This window comes from Pseudorasbora parva, chromosome 1 (genome assembly GCF_024679245.1).
Source record: "Pseudorasbora parva isolate DD20220531a chromosome 1, ASM2467924v1, whole genome shotgun sequence".
Taxonomy (NCBI): domain Eukaryota; kingdom Metazoa; phylum Chordata; class Actinopteri; order Cypriniformes; family Gobionidae; genus Pseudorasbora; species Pseudorasbora parva.
Window position 1 is genome coordinate 49,940,537 of NC_090172.1, and position 12,968 is coordinate 49,953,504.

Below are 12,968 nucleotides of genomic sequence, written 5' to 3' on the forward strand. Positions count from 1 at the left end.
TCAGGGTATGTGTTTACCTGTATGTCCATCTGGTTTAAGCTGATTAGCATTCTGGCTATAAAGCGCTCCCAAAATCCTGCAGGTACGAAGCTCATCTTAAAATGCCGCTGGATGTTGTTGTTAGTCTGGTGTCGAAAGCCGTGTATGTCCAGAGCAGGTTTGGGTGGCAAAAGGTGCGGCAGCAGATAACTTTAAAGAGAAAAAGAAACTTATAAGGCAAAATTTAGTTTGAAACACTGCACACTTCCACATAATATACAATAACTTTTAATGTACTTCCTACATTACCTCCTACATTCCTACTACATTGTACATAAAAGATAAAATAAAATTAAAACTACATTAAAAGGTAGATTGAATTTATGAACAACAGAATTGAAAAAGCTATTGAAAATGCTATTGATCTATTAAAAACATTACTATATTTTAAAAACCTTATTTTCTGCATTCATTTTTACAACAAATTATACATTACCCATCTACATATGAATCAATTAACAGATAAAGGAACGAAAATCTATTCATGTACATATGTATAGCAAGCCATTTTTTTTACCTATTAAAAAATATTATTACTGTATAATAATAAAAAATGTCAGCATCACTGTATGTTATGCATTACCCGTCAGCATATGGGTGAAGAAATGAATGAATAAAACGCAATATATGATTTTTCTTTACCTATTGCTGGCCACTGGAAGAGCAATCTCAAATTTGGCCAGGAACTGGAAGTACTGTTCTTCCGTTTGTTGGGTGAATCCGGTTCCTACCAGCAGCATGCGGAGGTCCTCCGCCTTGATAACTCCATTGCAGGCCACGGAGCGCGAGCCCCTCAGGTTGATGATGCGTTCCAAACACTCCGACAGCCAAACGGCATCCAGGAAGTACAGTTTACATAGTCCATGACTCGTGTCAGAGAAATGCAGTATGGTTCCAGTCTCGATGAGGAAATTGATCGCTGTGTGGTTCAGAAAAGATGTTGCTATCAAAGATGTAATGAAGCCATATTCTTCTCACTGAATCCTGTTTCAATTGGATATGCACTACATTACAGCAGTCAAATGGGTTTCAAGGAGTGCACGTCTATTTTAAACTTTACAAGGAATGATTTGACTTTAATGTGAATGAAATAAACTAGGGATGCACAGATATCCAAAATTATCAAAAATTACTTAACTAACATAGGGGGCAATTTTTTAAAACTGTATTTAAAGATATAAAATGCAACATGCTTTAAAATGTACAAATTAAATTAGACATTAAAACATAATATGCAGTAAAAAAGGTGCGCTGCTTAGTATATTTAAAAAAAAAGGGTCAATTATTCATTAATATAATAAATTATCAAATTAACTAAATTAAAAAAACTAAATTCATACATATTAAAATATATATATAAAGGTTAATAACAAAAATATAAATATGCATCTTTAAAAATATATTATTTTATATTATTAAAAAAATATTACCAATATACATTCAAAGTTATGCACTAGCTGTCTGTATATAGATTTATTTTGTAATAGATATAATAAATTATAAATCATTTGTAATAAATTGAAAGATATTTATTTTCATAATAACATTACCTGTCTGCAGATCCTCATAGTCTTTGATATCACTAGCAGGACTCTTCTCAATGATCTGCTCCAGTTCTGTGTCCGTCAGGTACTGAACCTCATCAGCTTCGTCTCTTCTCAGGCGTTCTGCCTTTATGGCCTCCTGCAAGGTTAGGTAACTTTTGGGGATCTGTATAAAAGCAAAAAGAGACAAACACACTATAAAGATATTTCACCTTAAAGAAACTGAGGTAAAACTCCTTTATATGGATTTTAGGTAAGATGCTAAACTACTGCACAGTCTGCTTACACTTATTTTTCTTAATTATAAGCTGCTTTGGATAAAAATATTCACTAAATGCATAAATGTAAAAAGAATACAGAAGATTTGAGGTGGAGCAACAGTATGTTTGACTTCAGCTTTTCAAGCTTACTGAACAGATGTCAGACTACAGTGATTTATGTCATCCATGCAGTCTTAACTAACACTAACCAGTCTTCCCGCCAGTTTGTGACAGCTAGCAGGGTTGCTGATGTCCTTCATAGAGCAAGCGACCTGAAACAACAGCCTCTTGAGTCCGTCCACGCCTTCTAGCGTCTTACACGACACCTCACTGTCAAACAACCACACATTTATTTAAACAAAAATCAACACACTAATTCCATTAAGGAAGTTACAGCATTTTAGGATAATAAAACTAACTGTAAGTGTTTCCATGTAATGTCAGGGTAGCCACTGGCCCGTGCACCCGACGGGGTTCTGCAAAGTGCCAGGATATATGCCCTCAGCGTGGCGACACGCTCGATACGAAACTTAGTGTCTATGAGGTCCAAATGTGTGCCAATGACAATGACAGCAGAGTTAGGGGCGCGAGCCTGGAGGACACACACATGAACAACACACATTACAGACGAGTTGTTCTATAAAACCAACCAGTGCCATTTATGTCCATCAAAATATGACATTATCAATGAAAGGACATGCCATTGTGCTTATAATGATAGTGTTTGTATATGTTATACAGAAACTATTCTAAGCATGTACAAAATGCCAGAATTTTCCCCTTTTAGTCATGAGGTTATCTATTTTTTGTTTGCTTGTGCCCACACCTGCATTTCTAACTTCACTTTGCTGTATTAGCAAATACGCACATTCTGAATGTGTGAAAATAGAACAAAGACAAAATGCTATTTATATTTCTCTCTATATATTTACATTTTAGTTGATATAAAGCATTAAATAAGCTTTAAGTTGTGATTATTAATTAAAAATTCCATAAATTAGTTTGCAAAGGAAAATTTTAAATCAACTAATCTCAAATAAATAAATAAATAAAAACTTAGTTTGCAATGACAAAATTATATTTAAAATCATTACGCTATTGCATAATTTTTATTTTTATTTAGTTTTCAATGGCAAAATGCTGTTCATCATTATTCAAATATTCCATAAAGAATAGATAACTCAAAAATAAAAAACCTCTTGACTAGAGGAAGCGCTTAAAGATTTTCATATTTTCAAAGTGTCCATGTTATTCTTTCCTCACCTCGATGTTGAGCAGCCAGGACTGCAGGTTGGCCACGGCTTCTTCTCCCAAAGCCAGATTCCAGATCACCATATACAAAGCCTTATCTGTGAAGAAACACTGGTTTACCGTCGACATGCTGGCCGGGCCGCCAATGTCCCACACGTTGAAGGACACCAAGTCAATCTGTATCCACAGTAGAAACAAAGGCATTACACCTGCACTCAATATTCTTACTTTCAATAAAAGCATTTTGGGACCAATTATAAAGTTGCTAAAGTGAAACAATCAATATTTTGTCCTGTTTCGAAGCAATTTTAATTCAATTCTAAATAAAAATGGACCCTACTTATTATCTTTCTACGCTCAATTTAATTCCGTGTTTGTCTTTGACATTAAATGTAGTATTTGAACAGTATTTTCCAACCCGTTACATAATATGTCATTAAATGACAGAAAATTTTGAATACTTCTTTTTGTCATTAAACCCCAAACTTTGTCTGATAAGTTTATATTTTCTATATAAAATATATAGGAGAATGTTTCCTTTAAACAGCAAATATTTAAACAGCCGTGAGTCAGCGGTAGAGTAAGTGTTCACAGCTGCTCGAGGTGGAGCGACATCTCTGGGGCTTTATAACATCAGTGTGCTTGTGTATACATTTGCTTCTGTCTATGATATACGTGTAAGAGGTCATTCTGTGTGCGTTTATAAGAACATGTCTATATGACATCAGTGTGTGTGTGACACTCTCTCTGGTTTTATATGTCTGGCTCTGACTCAGGGTTCCTGATGAGAATGGAAACACTGTTAACTCCCGCTAAGAAACCATGTAAGGCAACAAATAGAGCTGGGGGTCAAAGGTCCAGAGCTGCTACTCACTCACAAACCCTGATGTCAAAATGTTGGCATTTTAATGGTTTTGGGGTTGTTGTTTTTTTCCAGACTTGATTTTTTTCTGCCTTATTTTTGTCTTGTCATGTTTACAGAGTTAAAGCAAACATAGCTGTTCATTTCCCCACGAGCAAAGCATTGTGGGAAAAAACATTTGACGGCACGCCCTGAAAAACAATCAGATAAACTGGGAATTCAGTAGAAGCTCAAATGATGAAGTCATACATTGGTTTTAATTCAACAAAAGATAACTTATTTTTCTCTACATTGCGTTTCAGTTATTTCCTCATCAAATTGTTTATTATGACAGCAAATGTATGCATTTATTAAGAAACTCAAGAACTTTAATAATTATTAAATTAATTAAGTTATTTTAGATAGATAGATAGATAGATAGATAGATAGATAGATAGATAGATAGATAGATAGATAGATAGATAGATAGATAGATAGATAGATAGATAGATAGATAGATAGATAGATAGATATTTTTGTTTAGTTCCATTCAGAATCGTGGTAAAATCGTGATTCATAATTTATCCAGAATCATGCAGTACCATTGTGCCTGTGGAGAATCCCTGTAAACCAAGCACAGTATGCCAGTTTGTTTGTTTGTGTATGTGTGCGTGTGTGTGTGTGTGTGTGTGTGTGTTGAGTGAAGGCCCTTACAGCAGATTTCACTACTCCTACGGGTCGCTCCAGATCCCAGCTGGACGTGTGGATGCTGCAGTCAGTGTTGAGGAAGGGCGAGGGTTTGCCTGTCTGCAGCCCCTCCAGCAGAGCGCTCTTACCCTGCCGGGGAGGACCGACCACCATCAGCTTCAGCAGTCTGCAGGGCTCTGCTCCTCGCAGCTCTGCACGCAGGAACGCCAGAACCGCAGAAGGACCTATGACGAGGAGAGAGAGAGAGAGAGAGAGAGAGAGAGAGAGAGAGAGAGAGAGAGAGAGAGAGAGAGAGAGAGAGAGGGGGAGAGGGAGAGAGATCTACCTCAGCCCAGTGTCTCCTTCACTACATTATTACTTCATATCTTCTTTACTATTTATACTGACATTTTAATGTCTTCCCATCTTTAATTAAATTATGTAATTAATAAAATACATAGTATTTTTGGTTTATTGGGACATTTTTATAGTATGGTTCTAGTTGTTCACATTAGTTAAAGGTGCACTGTGTAGTGTTTTTACAGTAAAATATCCAAAAACCACAAGGCCAGTGTTTTGTACAGTATTTTGTTCAGTTGAGTACTTAAAATATCCCATATGTTTTCATCTATTTGTAAATTGTGAGAAAATGCTATTTTAACCAATGGGCCGGGACATCTGAGGGAGACATTTACTAATATAGTGCTAAAATCAAAAGTTATTACATTATTAATAATATTATTTAATGGACCTGTGCTGACATGAACTATCAAATAACTGCTGCTATTTTTTAACTAACAAATGACTAAATACTGTAAAACATGTATTGCTCATTGTTAGCTAATGGGACCTTAGGTTTCATTTGAATTCAATTTCCTTTTAATTATTTATGAACTTTTTTATTTGATTATTGTCACTTTCTTAATTAACTCATCACTTTATTTTTTTAATTGTTATACTTTATTAAAAAAATCTGTTAGTATAGTACAGCAATGGAATAACGTCTCGGGTTACTATTGTAACCCTTGTTCCCTGAGAGGGAACGAGACACTGCGTCGTCGAGTGACGACACTCTGGGAACGCCCCCAGCGTGACGGCTCTGAAGTATGAATGAAATCAGTCACCAATCCGATTGGTGCAACGTCCTACGTAGTAGGCGACGGCGTAAGCGGAAGCTATAAGAAGGCGCCGCCCCAAACGAAAGACAGCCTTTGCGATGAAGCGAGCGCTCTACGTGTAGGTGTGGCGACGAGACGCAGTGTCTCGTTCCCTCTCAGGGAACAAGGGTTACAATAGTAACCCGAGACGTTCCCTTTATCGAGGGAACTCAACACTGCGTCGTCGAGTGACGACACTCTGGGAACGTCAATACCCACTATGCCACACCGAGACACGCACGTCCTGGTGTGAAGCTGGAAACCAGGCACACTCAGGACGCAAGCACTCTAGCACCCAGCGTAGCCGGGAGGTCCAGCTTATAAAATCTTATAAAGGTGTGTGGATTAGCCCATCCTGCCGCCTCACAAATCTCAATAAGTGAGGCTCCCGAAAGGAGGGCCACCGAGGAGGCCAAGCCCCTCGTAGAGTGAGCCCTCACGGCTATGGGTGAAGGCAGATTGCGCACCCGATAAGCCGTGGCTATAGCCTGCACGATCCAGTTACTAATAGTCTGTCTCGCCGCAGGCAACCCTTTCTTAGGGGGGCCAAGCACACCAAAAGCTGGTCCAACTTCCTCCAATGAGCTGACCTGTCCAAATAAAATCTCAATGCCCTGACAGGGCAGAGCAGGTGCAGCCTAGCTTCCTCTGCCGTCGCGTGAGGCGGAGGATGAAATGCCTGAAGAAACACCGACCCCATCCCCGTAGATGGGACCCTGGGAACGTAGCCCGGTCTGGGGTACAAGATAGCTCTCACCCCGCCAAGGGCAAACTCCAAGCAAGTTGGCGTTACCGCCAAGGCCTGAAGGTCCCCCACTCTCCTCAGAGAAGTGATAGCGAGGAGAAAAGCTACCTTGAGGGTCAGATTTCTCGCCTCAGCCGACTCTAATGGTTCGAAGGGGGCCTCAACCAGCCCTTCGAGAGCCACTACCAGGTCCCCTTTAGCTGGGACTCTGGGATAAGCCGCAGGCCTCAACCTCCTAGCCCCACAGAGGAACCGTACTACCAAGTGGTGTCTGCCCAGCGGGCCCCCTTCTAAAGGCGAGTGGAAAGCCCCTATGGCAACCACATACACCTTCAGGTGGATGGGGTCAAACCGGCGGAGGAACGGTGCTGGAGGAACTCCAGCACTGAGGCAACTGCACAGTTAACTGGGTTCACCCCCCCCGTTCTCTACACCAGCTAGTGAAGACATACCACTTAAGGCTATACAGTCTCCTCGTAGAGGGAGCCCTAGAGCTGAGAATGGTCTCTACGACCTATTGTGGCAGGCCATTCCCTGGGTACTGTGCCCCCTCAAGGGCCAGACCCAGAGATCCCACAGCTCTGGCCTGGGGTGGAATATCATTCCCCCTGCCTGAGACAGCAGATCCCTCCTCAGAGGGACCTGCCATGGGGGGGCCGCCACAATGTCGGAGAACCAAACTCGGAACGGCCACCGGGGTGCCACTAATAGGAGGCTGATGCCCTCCCGGCGGACTCGCTCTAGAACTCCCGGGAGCAGAACGATCGGGGGAAATGCGTACAGACGCCGCCTCGGCCACGTCTGTGTCATGGCATCCAGCCCCAGCGGGGCCGGAGCCTGAGGGCGAACCACAGCGGGCAGTGGGTCGTTTCTAGAGATGCAAACAGATCCACTTCCACCGGGCTGAACCTCTCGCATATGGCCTCCACCACCTCCGGGTGGAGCCGCCACTCCCCGGGCCTCAGCCCCTGCCTCGACAGGACATCTGCTCCCTGGTTCTGGTCCCCTGGGACGTACATCGCTCTGAGAGACGACAGTTTCCCCTGGGACCACAGGAGGATCTGATGCGCCAACCTGCATGGTGGGCGCGACCTCAGACCCCCCTGGTGATTTAGACACGACACTACCGACATGTTGTCGGATCGTATCAGGACATGGTAGCCGTGGAGGTCCGGGTTGAAAGCTCCTCAGAGCTTTCTAAACCACCAACATCTCCAGGCAATTTATGTGCCAGGAGGAATGCTGGGGCCCCCACAGACCTCTCGTAAACCGGCCTTCCATGACCGCGCCCCAGCCCGTGAGGGAGGCGTCTGTTGAAAGGATCTTCCTGCAACATAACGCTCCTAACACTGGCCCTTGGGACAGGAACCTCGGATTTCTCCATATGACGAGGGAACGAAGGCATCTGCGCGTTACCCTGATCATACGGAAAAGTTTTCCCCTCGAGGAGAACCCCTTGGTCCCTAGCCACCACTGGAGGGGCCTCATGTATAGCAGGCCGAATGGAACCACATTGGACGCTGCTACCCTGAGTCCCAGCAGTCTCTGAAACTGCTTCACAGTGCGGCTGTGGCCTAGCTTCATTCCTGAGACCTCCGCCAGTATGGAACCCACCCGTGCGGGAGACATGCTCGCTCGCATCGAGGTTGAGCCCCATACTACACCGAGGAACATGGTCCTCTGGGCGGGTGTTAACACGCTCTTGGCTGTGTTCAGTCTCAGCCCCAAGCACCTGGGATGGGCTAAAACGACATCTCGATGCCGAATCGCCATCTCGCGCGAGGGGAAAGAGCTAGGCCGAAAGGAAGCACCCGATATTGGTACGCTTCGCCCCCGAAAGCGAACCTCAGGAACTTCCTGTGGGCAGGAAGGATGGAGACATGAAGTATGCGTCCTTTAGATCTATCGTGACGAACCAGTCCTCGAACTGGATCAGCTCACGGTCATTTGAATTGTGAGCATCTTAAACCTGAATCTCCTCAGAGACCGATTCAAGTACCTCAGATCTAATACTGGACGTAAGCCCCCACCCTTTATGGAAACAATAAAATAGCGGCTGTAAAAGCCCGACTCCCTGACTGGCGGAGGGACCTTCTCTATCGCCTCCTTGACCAGCAGAGACTGCACTTCTTGTTCCATAACCTGCCTCTGGGCCGGGGGGACCACGGTCCAGACCACACCGCTGAACTTCGGTGGTGGAGCTCTGAACTGTAATCTGTACCCCCTTCCCACTGTACACAGGGCCCCAGCAGAAATATTCGGGAGGCATAGCCATGCGCCGAGATATTCCACTAGGGGAACCAACCTCTCGGGGTTAGTCTCTGGTACCCACCGAACCCCCTGCCCGACCCCCTGAAGCGGCCACCCGGCAGAGCTTAGTCGGGAAGGATTTTCGGTGTGCGAACGCAGTCGCTGCCCCGCTGCAAGTCTTTCTAGAGGCAGCTGGAGCAGCATGCGTCCGCTGGAAATCGATGTGGCCCGAGCGTCGTAGACGGCGGATCGCAGCATCGACTTCCAGAAAACTCCACAGGGGAGGCGACCTCGATCGCTCCCCGGGAGAGGGGGCTGGCCCGCAGGCCACTGGGCTGGGTACACCCCAGTCCAGACCACACCGAAGAATTCGGTGTTGGAACACTGAACTGCGGTCTGTACCCTCTGCCCACGGTACACAGGGCCCAAGTAGATATATTCGGGAGCATAACTATGCGCCGCGATATTCGACTAGGGGAACCAGCCTCTCAAGGCTGGTCTCTGGTACCCACCGCGCCTCCTGCCCGACCCCCTGAAGGGCCACCCTGCAGGGCTTAGTCGGGGAGGATTTTCGGTGCGCGAACACGTTCGCTGCCCAGCTGCGGTCTTTCTAGAGGCGGCTAGAGCAGCATGCGTTCGCTGGAAGTCAATGTGGTCAGAGCGTGTAGACGGCGGACCGCAAGCATCGACTTCCAGAAAGCTCCACAGGGGAGGCGACCTCGATCGCTCCCCAGGAGAGGGGCTATAAAAAGCCCAGTGAACACAATTGGATGATAGGCTGATAATCTAACTTCTCAAAGTTAGATAAATCCCATTTAATTCCTCAGAATTAAATGCCCCTAGTCATCCCTCAGGTGCACATGGTCTGAATAATAGGCTGAATAAACATACCCAACTCCTCAAAGTCAGATAATGTTTAATTATAATTCCTCAGAATTAATACAGCCATAATTCCCAGACGATACTGTTTAAACATGTATTTAACGAATCGCCATCTACACGCTGCCTCAGCAACGCGAGATTCGACTCGTTACAACATATTTGGCTTTCATCCCTCGAGATGAAAGACCACAGGCGCGAGGCTGAAACACTCGAAACGCACGGCTGTACGCTGCGAGATACTCAACAAACACAGCCAGCACCCTCAGGAGCTGACTGCACTCGCGCCAAACAGTATCACATGTGCACCGATGGCGTGTGTTCACTAATATTACAGACCGTAATCTACGCGCTGCCTCGGCAACGCGCGATTAAGCCTTGCATTATGAAGCACAAGCTCTCATTCTACTTCGCTACCTCGATACTGAGCACGTCTAATTCCTCGGAATCGGACCGCTCAAGCATCTAATTCTCCATCCCGGGGGAAAAAGCCACAGCGTGGGTTTCCACACGAGAAATGAGAACATTGGCCAGCTACAGACAACCCCCTCGAGAGCTGCCGGCGCGCCTTTATTTTATGAATGAAGTAGCGTATTTACTGGCTTAACGCTTCGACAGCCTCAATGCTGTGCGCGTCCGATTCCTCAGAATCAGACGGCTCGAGCATCGGGTTCTCCGCCTCGGAGGAAGAAGCCGCAGCGCGGGCTTCCTCACGAGGCGGAAGAGCGTCTGAATCATCGGACGAGGATTGGGAAGATGCCTCAGCATGCCCGCCTCCCGTCGCGAGACCCAGTTGTGAGCCCCATGATCTACGCCGCCGCGCTGCCTCAACAGACGCGGGACCGGATCCCTGGGGCTTGCGAGCCCGGCCGCTCTCCTTAGACACGGCCAGCCGTGAGCGCAGCACCCGGAGCGGCAGCTTCCCGCTGCAGGCGGCACCCTCAAGCGCTGCCCGAGCGTGCTGCGCCCCGAGACACTGCACACACAGCCGGTGTGTGTCCGAGCCCGAAATGAAGCGCGGGCACGGGTGCACACACCTCCTAATCAGCCCGCTTGTTTTAATGCGGTGACAGACATACAATATCACACAGAGCGCCTCGCTGAAGAGCAAAGACTGTCTTTCGTTTGGGGCGGCGCCTTCTTATAGCTTCCGCTTACGCCGTCGCCTACTACGTAGGACGTTGCACCAATCGGATTGGTGACTGATTTCATTCATACTTCAGAGCCGTCACGCTGGGGGCGTTCCCAGAGTGTCGTCACTCGACGACGCAGTGTTGAGTTCCCTCGATAAAGGGAACTTTATATTACTTATTTTTAATTATATTAATCATTCAAAAATAAGATCAAATATTCTGAAAACTAAAAGTAGATTAAATTAAACTGAAAATGGACTATTCTATGCAATATTTGTGTGCAATGAGTTTGATCCTTATTATAGTGTTGCATCATGATCTTTGAGCATGCAAATGCCAAACTCTATATCGCACATCTACATGAGTGACATGTCAAGCTCCAGGGCATCTTCAGTGCTGGAGCCCAGCTGAACCACACCAAACCACACTTCCATCCATGGTGTGATTTTCATTGAAGAAAATCAGCTTTACGCGGCTGATATGTTTGTGTGTGCAATGGTGTTTGTTAGGGACACCATTTCCTCTCAAATCTCTTGAGCCTGTTGTTATGACAGCACAACGCACTAAATATTGCATCAAACACTTCAGTTCTATGAAGAAACGACAGCTGGCTGAACAACTCACAGCTGGATTCACCAATGAAACATTTATCAGACAAATCCTAGATTATACAGTCTTTAGAGGCTGAACTGTAATATGTTTTCAAAAGCAAAAAAAGTCATGCTCAACATTACATTTTTTTGTTTCTTTAATACAGCATAAGGCACTTCACCTAATTAGCTTCAGAACGCATTAACATTACACTCGTCAATTGGCAGATACTCTTATCAAAAGCACTTTCATTGCATTTAAGATATACATTGCGCTACCACAGCAACAATCAACAAAGTGCAGAAGATGAATTAAGTAATTATTTCCTTATCCATTCATAGCATTCATTTAGCAGCAGTGTGTAGTTTTATTTACAGTGATGAGCCAAAACATTATGATCAGACACAAGTGAAGCGAATATAATTTACTAACCCTTACGAAACAAAAAAATATTGCAATATACTAGAATTTATATTGCAATACATTAGAAAATATATTTCAATGTATCAGAAACTTCCTCATATATTTGAAAATATATAGCAATATATGGATGGACAACCTATTGCTATATATTGATTCATATATTAAAATATATTGATATACAAACAAAACTGAATTATTCATTGTATGTTTATTGAAACAAAGTATTTTTTATGAGTTAAGCAAGCTCCTGCATATGTTTACAGAGGTTGATTAACAATAGTCCAAATCAGATGGTGCATGACATTCAATATATTTTCTATATTTAGAAAATATTTCTATTAGGGCTGGGACTTTAACGCGTTAAATAAGATTAATTAATTACGTGACTTTAACTTGTTAATTAATTACGCAAAAAAAAAAAAAAAATACCACACTTATTTTTGCACCGCGGAACGTTTTTCAATGAATGTGTTTCGACGGACCAATTATACTGGAACACCAACTAGCTCCGGAGTCACGACAACAACAAACCATGAGTGAACATGAACGAAGCTATGGAATGAAGAAGCTGATGAGACCGCTCTGCTCGGCCCCGTAGATGGGAAATTTTGTTTTAAAAAACGAAAGAATTGAAGCGTCGTCAAGAGCATGGTTGTGAGCAAGCTATACAACAAGGAATTTGCGTATCACCGCAGCACATCGAGCCTCAAATATCACAAATATGCTTTTGCTACACTTAATGGCAAACATTGCGCTGGTCTGCAATAGCGGGACTGAAATAAATGAACAATATTTTGTTGATTAAGCTTATGTATTCAGTCATTATTCAATGGTATACTAAAAATACATGTGAAAAATTACTTCTCACTGTTCTCAGGTCAAATATTTATATGCAATTAAAATACGATTAATTTCGATTAATTAATTACAAAGCCTCTAATTAATTAGATTTTTTTTTTAATCGAGTCCCGGCCCTAATTTCTATATTATATTTTAATCTGTTATATTTTAAAATATATGACAGACAGTGTACATTAGATTATTTCCTATTTACCATGTATACAATATATATGATAATTATATACTATGTAATATAAATCAATATATTTAAGACATATTCCCATATAAATCTGATTATATTATCCAGTACATTGAGGTATATTATCTC

The 12,968-nt window shown here is 43.6% G+C and overlaps 1 protein-coding gene across 3 annotated transcripts in view; it reads right to left on the minus strand.

Annotated features, from left to right (window-relative positions):
• The window catches only part of lrrk1 (leucine-rich repeat kinase 1), a 156,323-nt gene that overhangs the window by 106,782 nt on the left and 36,573 nt on the right, over positions 1-12,968 (minus strand). For all 3 annotated transcript variants that reach the window (XM_067444785.1, XM_067444791.1, XM_067444796.1), the window contains 7 exons: positions 4,650-4,867; positions 3,107-3,271; positions 2,263-2,435; positions 2,053-2,173; positions 1,590-1,749; positions 682-958; positions 18-189 (listed from right to left, as the gene is read on the minus strand). In XM_067444785.1, coding sequence (XP_067300886.1) covers positions 18-189; positions 682-958; positions 1,590-1,749; positions 2,053-2,173; positions 2,263-2,435; positions 3,107-3,271; positions 4,650-4,867 — 1,286 coding nt within the window. The remainder of the gene's footprint in view (positions 1-17; positions 190-681; positions 959-1,589; positions 1,750-2,052; positions 2,174-2,262; positions 2,436-3,106; positions 3,272-4,649; positions 4,868-12,968) is intronic.